The sequence below is a fragment of the Lampris incognitus genome, unplaced genomic scaffold (assembly GCF_029633865.1).
Source record: "Lampris incognitus isolate fLamInc1 unplaced genomic scaffold, fLamInc1.hap2 scaffold_415, whole genome shotgun sequence".
Taxonomy (NCBI): domain Eukaryota; kingdom Metazoa; phylum Chordata; class Actinopteri; order Lampriformes; family Lampridae; genus Lampris; species Lampris incognitus.
Genome location: NW_026611374.1, coordinates 1 through 22,768, shown reverse-complemented (window position 1 = coordinate 22,768; position 22,768 = coordinate 1). Strand labels below are relative to the sequence as shown.

Here is a 22,768-nt window from a genome sequence, read left to right as displayed (position 1 = left end):
TTTAGTGTTCAAGAATTCACTAAACACCTCTCTAAAGGCCGACAATCAAGAGAAGCTTTCTGAATATAAACATGCATGTGTGAGCATGTGTGTGTGTGTGAGTGTGTATGCATGTGTGCTCTTACATAAACCGCAGTAAGAGGAGGATTTTATTATCCCACCCATCCTGGCTTCACCTCACACCTCCCAAGATTTGATGATGATCATTTTAGGCCCAACATGTTAACAGCAAAACCTCCCTAAACTGAAATCGTGAGGAGGGGGAAGTTATTTATATGACTGACTTGAGGTTAAATTCAGTGAGTGTGTTTGAATAGAAACCAGTACCCCGGTTACTGGGAGAAATCAGTTAAAGGCAGTGTTCTGATTACAGGTGTTACGTGGTTTGAAGCAGCCCATTTTCTCTGACACCCGGCTGGTTAGAGATTCTTTGAAAAACTGGTCCAAGGTATGTCGGCTGGGCGGCATACCGTGGACCAACTGGGACGGCGCAGTAGTTAGCGCAGTTGCCTCACACGAAGAAGGTCTGGGGTTCGAACCCCAGGGTAGTCCAACCTCGAGGGTCATCCTGGGTTGTCCTCTGTGTGGAGTTTGCATGTTCTCCCCGTATCTGCGTGAGTTTCCTCTGGGTGCTCCGGTTTCCTCCCGCAGTCCAAAGACATGTAGGTCAGGTGAATCGGCCATACTAAATTGTCCCTAGGTGTGAATGTGTGTGGCGGTCCTGTGATAGACTGGTGGCCTGTCCAGGGTGTCTCCCCCGCCTACTGCCCAATGACTGCTGGGATAGGCTCCAGCTTCCCGCGACCCCGATTGGGATAGGCGGCTGGGATAATGGATGGACGGGATGTCGGCTTTTCCAAAACTTTTGATTGCGGCAGTGACAGTCATAGAGCCCGTCTTTGTATTTTCATTTATTGTTTTATAGACCTTATGATAGAATACCATAAAATAGGTGTTCCTACTTGTCTTCCTGTCGTAAATTTAGCCATGAACCAGCTAACTGGGTCATGTAGTGGCAGACGGCCTACCATAGCAAACTGAACATTAGCATTGTAGTTTGCTTTTTTTTTTCAAGCTTATGACCTATGACCTAGTCATGTCTCTTCTATTCTTTTTTCATGATACTAAATGTTGAAAATGTAGTAATTCACTTTTTTGTTGACACTGCCATGGCGTACGTTGAGGGCAATTGCTAACAATGCTGCTTGCTCGGTTTCTGACGGTATCAGGACCTAACTGATTAATGGCCGTTTCATGTTTCCAGTCTCCCTTGGCATTTCGCTGTGTTTCTATTGTTCAGACAGCATCCCTTTTGCTGCATCTGCTGAGGATTCGCATGTGCACTTTTCAAAAAGAAGATTACAGACAGACTGTCTATGCTGTGATACATGTGCAATAAATTGAAAGACTGAGCAAAAATCCAAGAGCCATAATCAGATTATTCTTACCTCGATTTTACCTTACTCCACTAATGATAATCAGATGAAGGTTCACGTGACTGTTTCTAATGAAACGCCTTAAGGAGTTTCTGATCTGGTCTACAGTTAGGATACTCATAGTTAGGATGGCTAAAATGCATTGAAAAACCATGCCAATACAAAATACAAATGTAACGGGGGGCCTGCCTCCGGGTAGCATAGCGGTCTATCCCAATGCCTATCAACAACAGGGATCGCCGGTTCGAATCCTCGTGTTACCTCCGGCTTGATCGGGCGTCCCTATAGACACAATTGGCCGCGGCTGTGGGTGGGAAGCCGAATGTGGGTATGTGTCCTGGTCACTGCACTAGAGCTTCCTCTGGTCGGTCAGGGCGCCTGTTTGGGGGGGGGGGGAACTGGGGGGAATAGCGTGATCCTCCCACGCGCTACATCCCCCTGGTGAAACTCCTCACTGTCAGGTGAAAAGAAGCAGCTGGTGACTCCACATGTATTGGAGGAGGCATGTGGTAGTCTGCAGCCCTCCCTGGATTGGCACAGGGGGTGGAGCAGAGACTGGGACAGCTCGGAAGAGTGAGTGATTGGCCGGGTACAATTGGGGAGAAAAAGGGGGGGGTACAAATGTAACTGTCTTGCACGCTCCTTCATTGCATATTAAGACAGTGCTTAGAACAGATGTACGACTGAGATTTCCTGTTGATGTGGTGGTGGGTATTTATGTGTGAAGGTGAAGGATCTCGTGAACCTGCCTGCTTCCTCACTCTTTCACAATTTACAATTACAATTTACAGTTTCATTTAGCAGACACTTTTATCAGAAGCGGCGTACATCTGAGAGCTGATACAACACAAGCAAGGATCTAGGCAGGAGAGAACAACACGAGGAAGAGCCATGTTTGAGTCCGATAGGATGTAAATGACAACAAACAGTGCACAAAAGCAATGCATAGGGTGCACAGAATGCATAGAAGCAGATTCCCCCCCCCCCCCATCAGTCCATCAAGTGTAGAGGTGTTCACGAAAGAGCTGGGTCTCCAGTCTTTTCTTGAAGATTGAGAAGGACTCTGCCAATCGAACAAAGTTTGGTAACTCGTTCCACCACTGCGGAACCACAGAAGAGAGGAGTCTAGCTAGCGACTTAAAGCCCTGTTGTGGTGGGAGTACCAGGCGCCTTTCATTGGCAGAGCGTAGTGAGCGGGAGGGAGCATAGACCCTAATGAGGGAGTTCAGGAAGGCGGGAGCTGTTTTACTTGCTGTTTTGTAAGTGAGCGTCAGGGTTTTGAATTTGATGCGGGTAGCGACTGGGAGCCAGTGGAGGGGTATGAACAGCGGGGGTGACATGTGTTCTTTTGGGCTGGTTGAAGACCAGACATGCCGCTGCATTCTGGATCAACTGCAGATGTTTGAATGTACATGCGGGGAGGCCTGCCAGTAAGGGGTTGTAGTAATAGTAGTAGGAGTAGTGGTAGTAGTAGTGGTAGTAGCAGTAGTAGTTCTAGTAATAGTAGTAAATTCTCTGTTTGTAATAATTGTATAACTTTCTTCTATATTTTTCACAAGATTTTCTCTGTCAACCTTTAATACATAGTATTAAAGACTAAGTAAGCACTATTTTTTGCCTGTCTTTGCCTACTTTCATCTTGGGAAATAATGTAGAATAGAATAGTGATGGTGGTGTGAGTTAGCCTGGGGTTTTCAGCGTTGTAGTAGAACGCCTTGCCCATGACTGGTTGGCTAAGGGGCGTGTCATCTTAATACTCTTAATAATCTTTTTTTCTTTTACAATAGTCATTTATCTGTGAAGCACTTTGAGATGTGTCTCCCAGGATGAGAAGTGCTACACGAACTCATCATTATTATTAGTAGTAGTAGTAGTAGTAGTAGTAGTAGTAGTCACAAACTGATGTTTAGTATCATGTTAAACTGTACCAAGTGTGTAGAGTCAAGGCTGCGACCCCTCCAACAATATTTGTGAATGAGTGCATCTAAGAATGCGTGCCGTTGTAAAATATTAAAGCTTTTGTGTTTTCTGGGGATGTTTTTTTGCTTTGTTTTTTTTAACATTATATCCCACATTGGTAAGAGAATTGGCAAAAACACATTTTTTTCTGCAACCCCACCACTCTTCTCTTAGCCTCTCCCTCGCAATCTATTACTTGATATTATTGGCCGTGCGTTTTCATTTGAAACAGGATTTCACAGAAACGCCATCGACAAATAGAAGTAAGACGTGCTCTTGTCACCTTTAGTGTAATCGAACAAATCAATCTTTTGACATAAAGTTTTTAAGTGTTTCTGACGCGTCAGCTTGCGTCTCTGGGTTATCAGTTGGCTGATTCAGACCTCAGCTCTCAATCGGGGCCGAAACATCTTTTTATGGTGTTAATGTTAAGCGTCATGCCAGGACATGATGTCACTAATATGTAAGGCTAGTTACTCAATTGAAAATGTACAGTCAACGTGAGGCCCACCTCTGATTACCAAGTCAAGACAACGATCCTGCGTCGCTGTGTTCACAACAAAGTCGCACAAGAGTTGTGCTTTGCGTCTTTGACACGTGTTTCCTTGTTTAAGAGAGCCACAGATAAATAAGATTCTGCTGTTGTTAAGTGTTGACTCATCACACTCACTCCATTATCTAAGGTAATCCATTAATCTCATCACACATTACCTAATGAAGTAACTAGCTTCCTAATTACTTCTGTAGGCACACATTATTAAATTCAGAGTACAGTCACTGAATAATCACGGAACCAATCCAAATGAACATTTTCCAGTAAAATGGGTGTGTGTGTGTGTGTGTGTGTGTGTGTGTGTGTGTGTGTGTGTGTGTGTGTGTGTGTGTGTGTGTGTGTGTGTGCCTGCGTGCATGTCTGTCTTTTCTGAACTCCATCTGAAGCATTTTGGGAGCCTAACACAGTGACTACATCTGCTACTGTGGAAAGATAAGATAATGATCTGAACCTCAAAATCACCCATTTGCAGTCATTTAAGGACCTTAAATCAATCACATTTGATTTTCAACATGCCCAGCTTGTTCACACAATTGTGATTAGTTAACCCAAATCTATCCATTTAAACTTAAAAAGAAAAAAAAATGCATCCGGTGGGTTCTGGGCAACCAGAACTGACCTTAATTTGTACATATGCTTACATATAGTCTTGCATAGTAGAGTTACATGGTATATGCACATTTTTTTTCTGATTAAAACTGTGACAGTAAAGAGAGGAACAAAGACATTGTGAATCAGCCTTACCTGGAATGTCTTGTCCGTTGTAGTTCCATCCAGCCACAGCTAACATGGAGGGCAGTGGGGATCCGGGCCTACTGTCCCTGTCTCTCTCTCTGTCTCTCTCTCTGTCCCCATTTTGCTCTGCCTGTTGGGTGATGTGTCTGACCGTGTCCTTGTTCTTCCTATTCTTCCTCCGGCCTGACCCAGAGGGCTGCCACTGCCCTTCTCCTCCTCCTCCTCCACCTCCTGCCCCTCCTGTCCCCTGCTCCCCCTGGCTTTGAACTGCTCCCCTTGGGGCATCCCGAGGATGAGAGGAGGAGCCGGGGGACACCTGCTCCTCTTTGACAGTGACGGGCCGGTAGTCATGTGGCCAGGCAGGCTGAGAGTCGTGGCAGCTCTCCTCCTGGCTCTCGTGACTCTTCGGGGGCTCCTGGTCTTCCTTGCCATAGTTGCTGCCTCCCTCGTGGCAGCTGGCGATGGCGGAGTCTCCAGATGAGTTGGCAGGGCTGGTGCGACGGCCCAACCACGGAGAGGTGCTGCGACCAGACATTATGGAGGCCAGGGCTTCAGAAGCCATGCCTACTATTCCACCTCCACCTCCACCTCCCAGCGCCCCACCTCCAATACCTCCACCTCCAACAATACCCACGCCGCCTCCACCAGCTCCTCCTCCTCCCGCTATGCCGGCAGCTGCCACAGCTCCCATCTCAAAGTCGGCCAGTTCGTCAGCCATTTCAGAGCGGATGCTGATATCGAGCGCGGCCTTGATGAAGCCATGGCAGGCTTGGACAATGTCTGTCATCTGCAGGTAGCTGGCCGCCGACATCACCTCAATCACGTTCTTGCTGGTCAGCGCCAGGTGTGCAGAGTACATGAAATCCAAGATGGCTTTGAAGCCCGTTGCGGTGACAATGTCCAGGTGAGTGACAGTGGTCTGGTGATGAGGTTCAGCCCCTTTCTTAACCTGGAGGACCAGAATATAGTTTGCTCATAACAATGTTTTTTCCCCCCTCTCAAACTAGTTCCTGCCGTCAAAAGAGCAAAACTCTAATATATCAGTTGGAAAACACAAAGAATGATGCTGTGCTCTCGAAAAGACATTTTCTCAACAGATTTCAATTTCCTGTCTAACGGTGCGGACCGAGCAGCCTCTTACCTGGCAGTAGAGGGTCTTGAAATAGCGCGAGGAGCCAAGGAGGACATTCTTGTGGGCCTTGAATATTTTGCCGTCGACGATGACGCAGGCGTCACAGAGGATGCCATGCTGTCTCTGCTCGTTGAGCTCTCGGAGGAGCTGACGGTAGTGAGAGGAGATCTCCATGTCCTCCTTCCTGTTGTTCATCTGTGTAGCTGAGCGGTAGCCTCTCCTCCCAACTGTCTGAGAAAGACAAAAATCAAAGGTGAACTCTGCGCTACAGCTGGGAAATAATCCAACATTATCGTTATCGTCTTTCAATGGTGTGGTATCAGGATGACATCAGATATTGTCATATTGTGATGCACACATTTGTCACCTACATTAACGATGACGAGAATCTATTCCCTAAAATATCTCACTGAATGAGGTCTGAAATTACTGAGGGGGTGTCCATTGAAAACTAGTTTTTGGCCTGATATTATACTTTACATTACCAAGCATTTCAATGCCATAAACTTCAGGTGGATTCTTAAATATGGTTTTTGTGCACATGCAAGCAGATATTGATAATACTGATAACCTACAAAATTCCCTTTGATTATCATGATATTTTTTTCCATTTCGCCCATAACAACATATTCATACATTATAAATACATCATATCCCATAGAATATGAGGAAACTCGGGGGCAACTTCAACTTGACACAGAACTCCAATCATGACAAAGGGGTACATTTCTTCATCCAATTTGACATTCAAACACCAATTATCAAAACCAATTTGGAACCAGCTGTTGGGCAAAAGAACCTGGGAGATAATTTTGGAAAGCGACTCCGGTTAATCTGTTCCCGGTCAATATGATTAGCTGATGGCTAGAAACGATGCTTTGAATCAACATTTTTCCATTTCTATGTATGGGGAAATAAAACTGAGATTTAACTCAACAACTCCTCCTGCTATAGGACCACGCCGCAATAATGAGCGAGAAACAAAACAGCAGACAGGAGCGTTCCCAAAAATGTGTTTGCGTGTAAATGTCTGCTGAGAGAAAGAGAAACTGAGAGCCAGAGAAAGTGCTCATTAAACCTGGCAGTGATAAAACATAACGGTTTCACAAAGCCATTGAAGAGGAGCAAAGCACGCCATTTAGTGCAGAGCACTTTAGCGTTAACATTATTATCAATAAACAGAGCCGCCGCTTGTTTTTAGACCCCTCATTTGACTGTGAATACTCCATCAACACCTTAGTGAAAAATAAGATTCATTGAAACTACCCCCCCCACCCAAAAAACAAAACAAAACAGGTAAGGATCTTAACAAATGTGTATACGTATCTCCTGTCAGTAAACGGAAGGCCAACATTACAGCCACACTAATAACATCTGTGGGGATGTTTTGGGAATACTGACATATATTCTGGTTTGTTTGTCTTGGCTCACTGATGAAAGAGTGCAGCATTTGGACTCATACACTATTAGCGCACAAAGCCTGTCTTCAGAGTTTTGCTTGCAAATATGCATCGCAAATATGTATTGCAATATCTGACTAGATTTTAGCATCGATATAAACAAACCGTACATTACGGGCTGTTTTTTTTTTTTTTTTTTTCCTGTTGTGTACAGGTTAGCGCTGAGGGACATATTGAACACACAGTAAGGGCAGGAGTGAGCGATGGGGGAGTTGGCCAAAAAGAGGACAGAGGAGAAGCAGACAAAGGGAAACGTGTGTATGGCTATGTTGTACCAGTCAATGAGGTGATGGAAAAACAAAGAGATACCCTGAATTGGTGTCGAGAGGGTGTACACACATACACACACACACAGATAAATGCAAAAACACGCACAAATCCAGACACGGGTGCGCACACACACACGCGCACGCACACACACACACACACACACATTAAGTAAGGCAGTGCATTTGAAAGAACATTAGCAGCCGCCGTTCCTGCTCTCGTCTCAGTAAGGGCTAAATCATGGGGACGCAGAGTGTTACCGAACGCAGCACTGATTTGTTTTGGAAACGCTACAGCTGTCAACTCTCATTGGCCATCCCAGGAGACGACAGCTTCAGCTGGCTGAGGTGACAGCAGCATTTGCTCGGGGGCTGGCACACTTCAGGTCATGTTTAGCAAAGCTTTGCTCAACCTGATGGCTTGTAAGATCAGATAAATCCACAGTGTCTCCCACGTCCACTTGGGCAAACACACCTTCTGTGGATGGCAGTGGACAAGCGGACGGACTGATGGTGACAACTGCTGAAATCTTCCCTTTTCCACAAGAAAAAAATGGAAAAAAGTATCCTGGGTCTCATCCAATAGACCGCTGGCTCAAAGCCTTTCACTTAGCTTGGCTTTTCTTTAAGCCACAGGAAGAAAAAAAAAAGATAAAAAAGAGGAAAGAGAAGAAACTTGGACGTGAATGTAGAATAACAGTGTCCCTCGATGTCTCAAAAGGCCAGATTTGACGCAAGCGTTTTTATCCTGCAGCTCACACATTGGTAGAAAAATCTATTGGCAATCTAACCTTGAGATATTCTTCCCTTTCTGTTGTGTGCTGATGGAGAGCTGTCACCTCTCACCTTTGGAGACAAACCATGCTGCTTTAAGGACACAATCACTGCCATCCTCTTTCCTCTCTTTCTCCTTTTCTTTCACTCAGGGTCGCCGGCACATTGAGTTGTATAGCCTTGTCTATAGGATAAGCTGCCACTCAAAACTCAGCTAAAACACAGAAGTCAGACGCAGAGCATTCACAGAGAAATACCTCACAGCTTTTTATCTCTCTCCTATGGTAAAAAATGTATAGCGAAACGGGTTAGACTGAAACCATACATATTGTGCTTTGCAATGCAAACTGCCCAGCATTCCCGATTTTAGTGAGCTGTACGCGTTTATTGCGAGGTCACAGCAACATATGAAAGACACCTACACTAAAGAAAAGGTGCCGTTAATCAATGTAGGCTTTCGTTTGTCAATATTGCATGGGAAGGGCTTATCCAAAGAGTTATCTTGTACTCCATAAACCGTAGTGTTGGGGGACTATTCAAGGTTTTCAGTGAGCACATTTCAACAAGTGAAGTTTGGTGCGTGCATGTGTGCCTGTATCTGTGTGTGGCAGTTTAACTGACAGACATGTTAAATGATGCCTCAAATTTAACAAAAACAATGAGCACTGGAGTATAAAACAACAACAACACAGAGAGAAGGAGGGAAGAAAGGGTGGACTAATCAGATTTACTGCTTCGGTAGACCCAGGGAGGAGGAGGGTTAGGAGTTAGTACTCGGTGTGGGGGATTCAGTGAAGTATGTTCCATTAAAATAAAACCAAACAACTTAAATGTAGTTTACTTCACGCGACCTGTTTGGACTGCTTGTCTAGCTGGTACACTGGCGACGAGGATGGCACAACACAAAAGAGCTGACGCATCAGGCCAGGATTCTGTGGGCTACACCCATCTACAGGCCAGTGGCCACTCTTTCAAGGACGAGGATGTGCACATCCTTGATAGGTGGAATACTGGTTTGAATGGGGAGTCAAAGAGACCACCTATGTGAAGAGGGAACGACCATCCCTGAACCAATTTTTTTTGAGGGGGGGGCAAGACTACATCGGTCTCCATCTTACAATGCTGTGATTGCAACTATTCCCCAATCACCTGTGAATGATATGGCCATTTTAACTCTAGTTAATGGTCACGGTAATTTGCATATGAAACCGATCATTGTTTTTGGTCATTATGGCACTTTGCTGTTTATAAAGGCGGGGATACCTGCAGTCAGTTGAGACTGAAGAAGTCTCGTAGATGAGTGATTTAAAGTTTCTCCCAATAAACGGTGTGTCCAGATGAACTGATTCAACTTTGTGTGATTTCCTTACCTGGATTACTGAATATGCATAAAGACAAAAAAAACTTAAACGCTTATTTCACGTGGCCTATTTGGATTACTTGTCTAGCTGGTTTTGTTTAATTTCAGCACATTCAATCCCCTTCAGTCGGGGACTCAACATAAAGCATCTCCGATCCTACCTCCCATCTTCACCGACATTCATTTAGGAAATCAGAGGGGAATGCCATTTCTCCCCCACCTCACACCATGAACACACCCAAGCTGGTTCCATTCCATGGCAGTTTTTTAAGGTATTTCTTGATGCCTACCTTAACTTTCTTAGCTCTCCTGTTACCTTTTCACGTGAAGCGTGTTGAGTCCACGGACATTAATGAGAGTAGAACTGACATTCCCATTCAAATCAACATTCCAAAATGGTCGGAGCGGCGGCCATTTTTACTTGGACCAGTTTACGGGACGTCGCGGACTCAACTACGTTACTGCCGACAGGAAATAGACGCACTTTCGCGCATGCGTTAAACAAATCAGGTTCCCAGTACGGATCGGGCAACGTCATTTACGACCAAACAAGCGGTTGACAAATTTTTTTGTTTGTTTGGGGGGGTTCCCGGATTTTCCCTCTTTTCTCCCCAGTTGTATCCGGCCAATTACCCCACTCTTCCGAGCCGTCCTAATCTCTGCTCCTACAAGTAGTGCGAACATTTATCACTGATGTGTTGTTGTTGCCATAACAACAATCGCCATTTTCTTCTGAACTATTCACATCACCGCGGCACACAGTTCGATCTCCGTTTTATTCCCGTTCAGTTTCTTTGGTTGAGACCCTGTTAGTGACAATCCTCTTAAAAAGAAAATCGACTTGACTTTTCTGAATGTTACTCTCACCTCGCATCGATACAAGAGGGTAACGTAAGGTGAAACGGACTTGTCAGACAATCAACCGGAGAGAGAGGGAATTTGTGTTTCATCCAGCGCCGAAGCAGTCTCGCCAAGGCTACAGAAACTAAAGCCTCCCGTTCACAGCGTCACAGCAAAATGAAGGCTTTTCATCCCTTTATGAGACTTCACCAAAGGAGCGAGCGAGAAGAAGTCATCAGGAGGCGGCTTGACGTTGTCCGTGCGTGCTCCGGTGCGGTCGGAGCCAAGTGTTTCAGTAAAGCATGCCACCAGAGTTTCAAGCCCCTGTCACCCTTCTGAATCCAAATCGGAAGTGACTGTCCTCCTTAAATCAGCGTCCCCCCCCACACACACACACACATACATCAATCCCACTTTTCCTTTACAACATACGAGCACACACGCATATTTATGACCTCTCACGCTACCCACCCCACCATGCCAACACGCCTGCCCCTCAAAACACACACACACACGCGAGTACAAACCCCCCCCAAAAAACTGTTCCTTGAGTGTGTACCCCGTTTTGTCCTGCCTTACTCCAACATGCTCACGGGTGCCCGCAGCCCCTGTTTCAGTTGAGCCATGCACACATTCACACACTTATCACGGCCGTCAGAGCATCACACCCAGTTTGTCCCGGTCACATCACAGCAAAGTCACTTTTATGCCCCAGCCAGACAGCTAAAGAGATGAGACGTGTGATGGAGTGAGAGAATGGGGCTTCATCATTCTTTCTTTTTCTCTTTGTGCAGCCTGTCCCTTCAAGCCAGATCTCTCTCCTCCTCTCCCCCCCCCCTCCTTGACCTGAGAGGACCACTGGGGAGACAGAGAGCAGGAACACTGGCTGCATCAAAGGCAGCCTAATACTTTATTTGGGATTAACGCGTAGCCTCGACTCGTGCGACATTCTGTGAACAATCGACGTTTGCGGCGGCTTTGCGGCGCGGCATTGTAACACGATCACATGACCGAGGAAAGGTTTAAGGCAAAATAAATCCCTCGCAACATTATTTCTATTTAATAAAAATTTGTGCCGTTACATATCCTCCACACGACTGTCCCTGCAACTCGCTTTGTCCTTTTGCAAAAGGATGATGATTTTGTTTGGCTGGCAAAGGAGGGGGTCCTGGTGACTGTTGTGGAGAGGAATTGGTTGTTAAAAGAAGAAAGAAAGAAAACCGCTTTATTTTGTCATTGTACAGGTGACAATGACATGTATACTCCGCATTTAACCCATCCTATTGCATAGGAGCAGTGGGCAGCTGCGGCGCCCGGGGACCAACTCCAGTTCTTCTTTCCATTGCCTTGCTCAGGGGCACAGACAGGAGTATTAACCCTAACATGCATGTCTTCTTGATGGTGGGAGGGAACCGGAGCACTCGGAGGAAACCCACGCAGAACATACAAACTCCACTCAGAAAGGACCTGGGGCTCGAACCCAGGACCTTCTTGCTGTGAGGCAACAGTGCCAACCACTGGGCCACCGTGCCGCCCTACGAACACGTAGACCGAACAACATTCAATCAAGCACAAATCAAAACAGACAACAGGACCTCAGGAAAAAATTAGGACACTGTGAGATATATTATGGACAATGGGACTATGCTTATCCCTCTGCAAAAATGCATTCAGCATTTTGCCATGGAGTTACAACTTCAGCTGCCTTCTACCTGTGGCTGCATGCTAGCAGCATCTGAATAATTATATTTATTGCCAGTTGACTTTACATAGAGGGAGTCTAGTTGTTGATGCCAAATTAACATTTGGTTGTCGTAATGTTGCCAGCGCCATAGCATCGTCCATCTCATCACTCTACTTACAAACTGTAACTCTCTTGTCACAATTGCAATTACGCTCAACAATTAAGGTCATTATCTGTTATAAATGACCACTGTTGGCAAAGCAAGTCAAAAAGAATGCAATTTGTGCTCCATTCCGAAAGAAAATGCTATGAAACCAAAAAAAAGGTTGCATCCAGATTGTTTTAGAAATAACTAAATTCCCAGATCGTATGATCAAATAGGGATACGCGTGACTGTAGCAAGAATTGTTATTTTGGTTTCAAGCTTACTCACCAAAAGAGACCTTTTCCTTTAAAATGAGAGAAGGACAACCTAGTGGGCATACAAGGCCCTGAAGGATTATGTCTCGCTGAGATGGAGAATGAATGGCATTAGATCAGTGTTGTGGCATTGATCACCATCAGTAAAATCAATTGAGTAAATCTAACGATAACTCAGCTGAAAGTTATGTATATTGGCTCTAAGGATTTTTCTTTTTTTTTCTCCCCCCACGTGCCTATGTAAGCCTAAATGTGTGACAAATGTAAAAGGAAAGTCTTCAGAATGCAAACTGTTTCTTCACAAACACCTCTTGAAAGCCGAAGAGCACGAAAATCTGTCGTGAGCGCGGTCGAGCGACAAAGAAAGCCTCCTCACCAGAGACAGCGCAAGATAAAAGTAAAAAAGAGGTACGTGAAAATAGCAGGGCGGATGGCCAGGAAAAGGCAGATAATTCTGGAAAAAAAAACCCAAAAAAGTCAGAAAAATTAAAGACTGCATTGTGTGGGGGGGGGAGACAGAGAGAGAGAAGGAGGGAGTGACGGAGGAGAGGATCGAGATGGGGAGAGAGAGAGAGAGAGAGAGAGAGAGAGAGAGAGAGAGAGAGAGAGAGAGAGAGAGAGAGAGAGAGAGAGAGAGAGAGAGAGAGAGTGACAAGAGGAGAAGATACAGAGATAGTGAGAGAGAGAGGAGGAGGAAATGATGGAGGAGAGGATAGAGGGAGAGGGAGAGGGAGAAGGAGGGAGTGAAGGAGAAGATAGTGAGAGAGGGGGAGGGAGGGAGTTACAGAGGAGAAGATAGAGGGGGGAGATAGAGAGAGAGAAGGAGGGAGTGACGGAGGAGAGGATTGAGATGGGAGAGAGAGAGAGAGAGAGAGAGTGACAAGAGGAGAAGATAGAGAGGTAGGGAGAGAGAGAGGAAGAGGAAATGATGGAGGAGAGGATAGAGGGAGAGGGAGAGGGAGAAGGAAGGAGTGAAGGAGAAGATAGCGAGAGAGAGAGAGAAGGAGGGAGTGACAGAGGAGAAGATAGAGGGGGAGATAGAGAGAGAGGGAGACAGTGACAGAGGAGAGGATAGAGAGAGAGAGAGAAGGAGAGAGTGACAGAGGGGAAGATAGAGAGGTAGGGAGAGACAGAGAAGGAGGGAGAGACAGAGGAGAGGAGAGAGAGAGAGAGAGAGAGAGAGAGGAAGTGAAGGAGGAGAGGATAGAGAGGGAGGGAGAGTGACTCAGGCAGCCAATATTTTTTAAACAGCTTTGCTTCCACTCAACTGGGCATCAAGGCCATTATCCTGGGGTTAATCCCCAATCCGACGGAGCTGGCAGCCTTCCGGAATGAGCCAGGGTGGCAGCCCGTCAACAAGGCTGGCATGGACAAAAATAACATGGCACACTCAGGCACATACACATACACTTACACAAGCACATGCACGGGCGACTACGCGGGAAGGTATGCGAGGCGCAATTAAGAGAAAAAGCACTTAAACAAAACTATAGACTGTGACTGGGTTGTCTTGGGCTCTTCTCTTGCATTGTGTGGTTAAAAAAAAGAAAAAGGAGTCACTTCTCTGATAGCAACTTCTCATTGTTTCCATGCACACTGCAGGACCACTGCATGTAGCCTTGTTGCTGTCACACGCTTCTCTCCAATTTCTTCAATTCATACCCGCCTTCTGTCCATCTCCATCGTTTTGTCCACCTTTCCCTATTCCCGTCCGATGTAATGCCTTGCTCTATTTCCTTGGCCTATTCCTCCCTCTCCCCTCTCCTTGGCAGTCATCCAGGGAGCCAAGGTGGATAAGGAGATGGACCCAAAGAAGGACACCCTTGTCATCTGGAAAGGGACCAAAGAGGATCCAGGAGGCTTAGAGATACTTAACCACCTCCCCCCCTCACCTCTCTCTCTCTCTATCTCTCTCGCCCTCGCTCTTTCTTTCTTTCTTTCTTTCTCTCTCCCTCTCACTTACCAACCCCACCCAGCACACACACAGCCTACACACACCTGGACTCTCCCCGTCTACACCTACACCCCTCCAGTGCTATTCAATCTGCTCACCTGTTCATGTCAGCTCACCTGTCACAGAGTCCTCCTCGATCCCCCTCTCACCTGCTTATCGCAAACGTGTCGCTTCGACCCGGCGGCCCATCTATGGCCACTCGTGTTCCCCCTTCAAGCCACCTGCGTGGACGTCAAGCCCCGGTGTGATCGCAGGTAAATCCAGACATGGTCAGGATGAGCCGGGATCAACCCAGATTGCCCGGAAAAAGTGACTCCAAGGTGTCAGTGGTGATGGGCTTGGGTCTGCATGCTAATTGCTCCGTTTCAACCTTACGTCTCCCGTGCAACCCCGGAGTCTTGCTAATGCAAAGAGCTGAAGGCCTCCAATGAGGTTCGGGCATTAGTGTTGTTCCCGATTTAACATAAGCCACTCTGACATAGAAAGAGCATCAAAGGGCATCAAAAGCAAAGCCCCCTATTTGCCTGTCTTTCAGTGCCAAGCCTTGTTGTGTATCCCTGTCCGTCTCTGTGCTGCTCACCTTGTTTTCTGTGTTGTTGGTTTCAGTGTGTGTGTGCGTGCGTGCGTGTGTGCGTGCGTGTGTGGCTATGTCCATTTGAGTAAGTGCTTCAGTGTGTAGTCCGCGCGTATAGTTATCTCCCACTCTCTCGCTCCCTCTCGCTCTCCTACTCTCTCTCCACGTCCCTCTCTCTCTATCTGTCTCTCTCCGTCACTCTCCGACACTCTCCCTCTCGCTCTCCTATTCTTTTTCCATCTCTCTCTCTCTCTCTCCAGCTCTCTCCCTGTCGCTCTCCTACTCTCTCTCTCTCCTATTCACTGTCCCTCTCGCTCTCTGTCGCTCTCCTACTCTCTCTCTCTCTCTCTCTCCCTCTCTCTCTCTCTCTCTCCCTCTCTCTCCAGGCCTCTAAGCCAGCTATGTCTCCCATGGTAACTCCCTGACTGACGACCCGGGGCTTAGCCTAAATTCTCTCTCTATTAAAAGCTGTGAAATGCAAATAATGAAACATCTCATTACCACTGTCGGAGAACCCAGAATGAAAGGAGGGTGACAGAGCGGCGGCGGGGGGGGGGGGAGTGTGGAGAGGGGGGAAGAAGAGGAAGAGTAGTAGAAGGAGGAGGAGGAAGAGGAGGAGGAGGAGGACAGCAAGAGGATGAGTTCGTAAGAGGGGAGGGAGGACGGAAACGGAGGAGGGAAGGTGAGAGGACGGGAAAGACGGGAGCCGGGGCTGGGAGTAAAGAGTGATAGGGGAGGAGGCGAGATGATGGGAAGGGAACAGATAGCCTAACAGTGAGGCTTTTGTTTGAGGCGTGTTGGCGTTACGCAGAGCGCGGCCGCGATTGGCCAACTAAGCAAACAGAGGCCGAGCCCCGGCGAGTTGTGTCACTCAAAAGTCAAGCATTGGAAAAATCTGCTCACTTATATATATGTATATATATATGAAATAAAAGCTTATTTACGGTCCAACTTTAATGCAGCACAATCTGAATGTTAACAGCAAAGTCACAAATAGGTCAGCCAGACACTTCAAATTCAACTGTTGTCATTACCTTGACAAACCCTTTTGCAAGCCTGTCAGAAGTGTTTCAGAGTAAAAGACCTTCACATGTTCTACTCTGTGTGTGTGTGTGTGTGTGTGTGTGTGTGTGTGTGTGTGTGTGTGTGTGTGTGTGTGTGTGCGCACGTGTGTATTTAGGGGTGTTTGTTTTGACGTATTCTCACTTCTCTACCGCTAAATCGGGGTTGTTTTTCTTTTACACCATATTGCAACGACTAAAGAAAGAGTATTGCTGTAATTTCAAACGCCTGTGCAGTTTTGAAATGACGTGTTTGAAGGTATACGGGGAAGCGAAATCCCCCGGGGAAGCGACTGCTTTTGGTTTTCGCAGGTGGGAGGTGGTTGCCGGGCGGTGACGAGGGGAGGGATCTCATATGACAGTGACTATGCATCACCTTGTGTGGTCCTCCCGCTCCGAACCACGGTTTCATCACTGCAACTGCACGTCGACTCATCCGCTGATATACGAGCCCCTGATGTCATTATGGAATTTATGGGAGGTGGGCGTCCGAGGTCAGGCACAGTCCAACGACAGGGCTCGGTCCTCACATTGGAGAACGGATGGGTTTGTGTGCGTACCGTATAATTGGTTTGTATAGCCAGGGAGGCAGCTTACGCCGTTTTCTCCCCCCCCCCCTCCTTTCCTTTTTTTCAGACTAGGCTGGATATTTTACATACTAAGAGATGGGAAAAGGTCTCGGCCGTTTCCTTTTTTTTTCTTGATGCCTGCCCCCCCCCACACACACACACACTATTGCATGTCTTAATTACTTTAACCTTTCCATCTCACTCGGTTTTCGTCTCTCACCCTTAAAGGCCTGGCAGTGTTTTGAAAAACAGCAAATGGTTTGTTGGCTGTGGAGATGATGACAATATAAAAGCTAACAACTAGCTCACAACTCACATTTAGTATGCTCCTCAAGCTTTAAGACAGCCTCTTACCGTGTGTGTGTGTGTGTGTGTGTGTGTGTGTGTGTGTGTTTGGACCCTTTTGTAGGTCTCAACGCGAGACCTGTCACAAAAAAAGAAAAAAAGCAACCTGTCACGACTCGGCTGTACACGGCCACATGTGACTGGAGCATACACATACAGCCTATTCACGAGCTGCGAAAACTCACCAGGGCCAGCCTGCTCAACCTGCTCTCGTGCACGCCCGCCCGCCCGCACGCGCACACACACACACACACACACACACACACACACACACACACAGCCGCATGCATACATCCCCGCATGCATACTAACATTACCGATATGCATAAATCCGTGGGTTAGCAGAAAACGGAGGGGGGAAGAAAATGTGGAGATGGTTTAACAATATCAATCCCTGACAAGTAAGCGCTGAGGTCATTTCGGTTTAATTACAGAGCCACCCAACACTGGAGACGAATTGTTGTTTGTTAAAATGTGAATTTTTTTTAATGTGAGTATGTGACTAAATGATGATGACTCACGGCTGGTGGACAGTTGCTATCTGGTGCCGAGGCGGATGTCTTCTGTTTTTGTGTGTACATGAGTGTATGCATGTGTGTGCGTGTGTGTGTGCATGTGTGTGTATGCATGTGTGTGTGCATGTGTGTGTGCGTGTGTGTGTGTGTGTGTGTGTGTGCACACGTGTCTGCGCTCATAAGGGTAACTTGGCGTAACTGTCGCTCTGTCAAACAACAAACCAAGGCATCTTTCCCAAATCCACACTGGGCTGCAGCTTACAATGAGCTCACACACTAAGGGGAGTAAACAAAAAAAGCCACGGCTTAAGTGTGCACTGTGAAGTTCAGCAGTCACACCCTCATTACCCCCCCCCCCCGGCAAATATTAAAACAGACTTCACTCCCAACTTAATCTAATTCACAAACAGTCCAAGGTGCACGCGAACCCAAAAAGACATGTCGATTTGCATTCCCTCTGTCTTTGGCCCAAAAGAACAACTCACAAATGCTGGCCAGCAACCCTAAATCCCATCATGTGACCACAAGTGAGCATGGCTGGAACTATTTCCATAGAAGTGAAGTGTTCATAAATGACATATTTGTATTTACTAGCCCGCAGGCTGCGTTGTCACTCATCAAACTGATCAAAAAGCAGCTACTGTACTTTACAACACGGCTGAATCTTGGAGCGCTTTTGCAAATCTGTCCTTCAATGGTAAAAAAAAGAAAAAAAGAAAAAAAAGGAGGTGAGATAAAGGGAGGGAAAATCAAGGGGAGAGGAGAGGAGCATCTAAATATAGTCTTACATTTTGGAATCAGAAGAGAGAGACAGTGAAGGGTAAGAAAGAGAGTCAAGAGAGTAGTACTAAGGATGGGGAGGAGGGGTTGAACAAAGAAAACAAGAGTAAACATTGACAAAGAGTGATAGTATGGTCTCTAAGACAGGCACGGTGGTTAAAAAAAGAAAGGAAGAAGAAGAAGAAAGAAAGAAAAAAAAAGAAGAAGCATCAGCGTTGTCCAAAAACTGAGAGCCAGAGAATCTCAGCAGCCTTTGTGTCTAGTGTATTGTCATGAACAATGAGGATATCCAGATGTCTGTATAGACTATACGATGTAAACCATATTACTTTTTACAATATCAATCGCCGGTATAATCAACGCAACAATTTTGTCACCCACTTAAAGGACAATTCCGGTGTTTTACAGCGTGGTTCTTATTTTTTGCAGGTTTTGCCGTCCTACACATCGGTTATGTTGCTCTTCATTCTGGAGATTTTGGACCTGCACCGTTTTACAACGGCGTCTGACAAGAGAAACCAAACACGAACCTTAAACCGGAAGAACGACAAAAAACACAGTGCTTCGGTTTGACTGCACATAATTTCTCATTATCCATAATTTCTCAAATTTTGCTGGCCAGGTACTTTTGTAATTATCATAGTGATTACGCTAACTATTACCTACGGTGCAAGTAAAGGCCGGGTCTTCCTGGGGCGTCCGGATAGTCCAGCGGTCTGTTCCGTTGTTTCCCAACACGGGGATCTCAGGTTCAAATCCCCGCGTTACTTCCGGCTTGGTCGGGCGTCCCCGCAGACACAATTGGCCGTGTCTGCAACGGTGGGAAGCCGGATGTGGGTAGGAGTAGGATAATTGGCTATGTACAATTGTGGAGGAAAGGAAAAAGGCTGGTCCTTCCTGCTGATTGAACTAGGAAATAGCTCAGCAATGCGATTGATAATATTGGACTTTTCGGGTACTGTTAACCTACACTTTCGTTTTCACTACCAAATATGCGGTTTGGCTAATGGGGTTGAACTAAGCTTGTAGCGAATTCGGGGGGGGGGGGGGTTCGGGACGCCGCATCCGGGACACGAACCTGTGGCTCCCACTCCGCAAGCGACAACGTTAACCAGTCGACTAAAGGGTCCGATCCGTTAGCCAAGGGCTAACGTGTCTACTTATTCGTGTACGTTACACACCCCTCTCCTTCGGGGAGCGCATCGGATGGAGGGGACCACCACAGCCGGGACGCGAACCCGCATCTCCCACTCCGCAAGCAACAACGTTAACCAGTCGACTAAAAGCTCCGACCCGTTAGCCAAGGGCTAACGTGTCTACTTATTCGTGTACGTTACACTAGCCCCCTCCTTCGGGAAGCGCGTCCCCGCGCTTAAGCATATCAGCTCCTTCACGCCTCTGGGCGCCTCCGATGGCCTTACGGTCTCACCATCCCACTTCTGACACCAATATAGCGAATTCAGGGGGGGAAGCCCGGGTACCGTCGCCACAGCCGGGACGCGAACCCGTGTATCCCACACCGCAAGCGACAACGTTAACCAGTTGACTAAAGGGTCCGACGCATCTGATGCTTGTGTCCAGTCGCCCAGTGAGACCCTGTTGTAAAGCTGTGTTCCGAGATGAATATCATAACTGGCCTGTAGTACTATAGGAAAAAAAACTACAAAAATAAGACCCCGGTTGAACCCCCCCCCCCCAGAATGACAGACGATAAAAGCTATGCTACCAAAGCTAACAACGAAAGGTTCGGATGGTCGCTGTGGTGTGTAGTAACGTGTTAGCAGGCCACGTCATTATCATAGCGATACGCTAACTGACCGGAGAACACCGCGGGAATGACGTATGGTAAAGGTTATCTCATGCTGAACGTTGTTGATGTTGTTGTTGTTGTTGTTGTTTTAAGGCACAGGCCCGTCTGTGGGGTTTCGTGCTGAAAAAAAAAGACAGAGAGCGTTGACTCGAGGCCAACGCGTCCACTGTGATTGATGGAGAGAGGCTCTACCAGGCAAGTGTCTAAACTGCCCGCGCCCTGTCCTGTCCTCTCCTCTCGTCATCCCTCTTTCCCTCGGCCACCTCTGCTCGTCTTCCCGCTCCACGGTGTATTCACCTGCATGCAGTTTAACATCTGATTGTCATCTTCTGACTAACGCAAATGGCTGCCACGGCCAACGTGCTTGTGGAACCACTCATGCCCCCCCCCCCCCCATAGGAATGGAAAGAACGATGGTGCCATGTACTTAAATGCCATATCCAGAAGGGGAGAGAGAGAGAGAGAGAGAGAGAAAGAGAGACAGAGACAAAAGGACCACTGTACGAACTCGTCGTCGTGCTCGCTGTCGCTAAGGACAACAACCCCCTTGGAAACCTAATTTTGAAGAAGTCACACATTCCCACATTGTGAGGCATCACCAGTATCAGGTGTCCATCCAAAACACACCAACCACCAGCCCAGCGCTCCCCCTTCCGTGACACACCACCGCACACACCGAAACAACCAGGGCGGAGGTGAGAGGGGTGGTGGGGGTGGTGGGGTGTTAGTGAGAAAAAAAGAGAGCAGAAAGAAAAGGGCAAGAGCCAGCTCGAGACAAAGGCAAAGAGAGACAATAAGTGGAAAGAGGATGAGTGGGGAAAAAAAAAAAAAAGAAAACAGAGGAAAAAATGAGTAGAAAGGAACTGAAAGCGTGTTGCCAACTCACCATGTTCATTGAGAGCGAGGAGAAAACAAAAAGACGGCAACAACAAAGAGGCGATCTGTTTGACTGCGTTTGAGTGTATTTGCGAACATGCCTATGTGTTTCAGTGCGGACGTGTGCTGGGAAGAGCGGTGAAATGGGCTTTTTTTTGGGGGGGGGCGTTTGCCCCTACCACTATAAGAAGAGGATGTGATCCTACTCACTTCTGTTAGCGTTAGCGGCCACCTCCACCTGTTCATCTAAAGGGAAGTACGCTGAGAGAGAGCAGCTCATAAAAAAAACACCACACGACACAAGACAGGCCTCTACTTTGCCAGGCTGATTTATGACATTCATGCAGGCAGTTATTCCGCGCAGAAAACTGCCTGTGGCATTCACGTTAATCCATAACAGCGATAATAATAATGATAATAATACTAATAATTCAGAGTTATTTGAATTCACTTGGCAAAAAGCTCATCTCGGGAGTCCTGGACTGTAACGTGGCAAAAAGTGAAGAAGAAAAAAAAGAAGTCAAGTTTCTGGAGAAAAGTGGACACTGTATCCGACGGTTGTGAGCTCTGATTAAGGGGAGGTTAAAATATGAGGTGGGTGGGGGTGGGGTGGAAGGAAAGAGGAGGGGTGGGTGGGGGGGGATTATAAATGAGAAAGGGAACAGGGAGAGAGGTAAAAATGAGAAAGGGAGTAGAGGAAGGGTAAAAAGAGAAATGGAGTAGGGGAGGCCACAGGAGGCACCTGGCCCACTTACAGCAGAGGAGGGGTGGTGGAGGAGGAGAGGTAGGAGATTAAGGAGTGGGAGGGAAGAGAGAGAGAGAGAGAGAGAGAGAGAGAGAGAGAGAGAGAGAGAGAGAGAGAGAGAGAGAGAGAGAGAGAGAGTAAGATAGAGAGAGAGAGAAAGAGAGAGGAGGAGGAAAAGGAGGAGGTCTGGGAGAAAGCGGGAGGGAGATGCAGCTGGGATGGAGCGGACAGCGCGGGGAGGGCAGGGATAGGGTGGAGGACCGGGTGAAGTGGAGGAAGGAGAAAAGGTGAGGAGGGATATGAAGAGGAGGAGGACATAAGAAAAGATAATGGATGAGGTAATGGGGTGGGAGGAAAGGGCAAAGAGGGGGAGGTGAGAGAGGAGGCGGGGGGATGGGGGTAGAAGCAGTGGCCTTGCGATGGTGAGAAGAGTTGTGAGTGTGTGTGTGTGTGTGTGTGTGTGTGGTGTGTGTGTGTGTGTGTGTGTGTGTGTGTGTGTGTGAGTGTGTGTGAGTGTGTGTGTGTAGGTGTCTGAAATTATCACAAAAAAACAACGAACACCCTCACCCAAAGTATGAATAGCCAACCATAATAGACCGGTGTTGGTTCAGTTTCTTTTTCACCACTACATTGGTGCAGCCTGTCCATCCCACTAATATTACCACTAATACCACCCCACAGTCCTCGCTCCACCTCACATCAATGAATATTTCATGTCCTGATGGCACTTTTAAAGCAAAAACTAATTAGCAAATCCAAGTTGATCTGGCATTAGTCATATCAGCCAATTAAAAGCCCGGGCCTACTGTACATGTTAATGGCAGCGAAGTGGAATAATTGTATGTTGAGCAGGGTAGAGAATGTTAAACAGGCCTTGTTAGCAGCACTTTAGCACTCTAGCCTGAACCATGGTTGGATTA

At 47.0% G+C, this 22,768-nt stretch overlaps 1 protein-coding gene across 1 annotated transcript; it reads right to left on the bottom strand.

The window, feature by feature from the left end:
- Positions 1 to 4,546: 4,546 nt before the first annotated feature.
- LOC130133609 (zinc finger and BTB domain-containing protein 46-like) lies at positions 4,547 to 6,043 on the bottom strand. Its single transcript, XM_056302063.1, has 2 exons — positions 5,825 to 6,043; positions 4,547 to 5,632 (listed from the first exon to the last, which is right to left on the bottom strand). The coding sequence occupies exons 1-2, from the start codon at positions 6,008 to 6,010 to the stop codon at positions 4,586 to 4,588; spliced, it is 1,233 nt and encodes a 410-aa protein (XP_056158038.1). The 5' UTR covers positions 6,011 to 6,043; the 3' UTR covers positions 4,547 to 4,585.
- Positions 6,044 to 22,768: the final 16,725 nt, after the last annotated feature.

Bases quoted from the DNA above. Each gene is read 5' to 3' on its own strand.
- LOC130133609 (XM_056302063.1), bottom strand. From the start codon at position 6,010: ATGAACAACAGGAAGGAGGACATGGAGATCTCCTCTCACTACCGTCAG. The intron at 5,633-5,824 runs GTAAGAGGCTGC...CTGGTCCTCCAG, and splicing joins TCAAGACCCTCTACTGCCAG to GTTAAGAAAGGGGCTGAACC.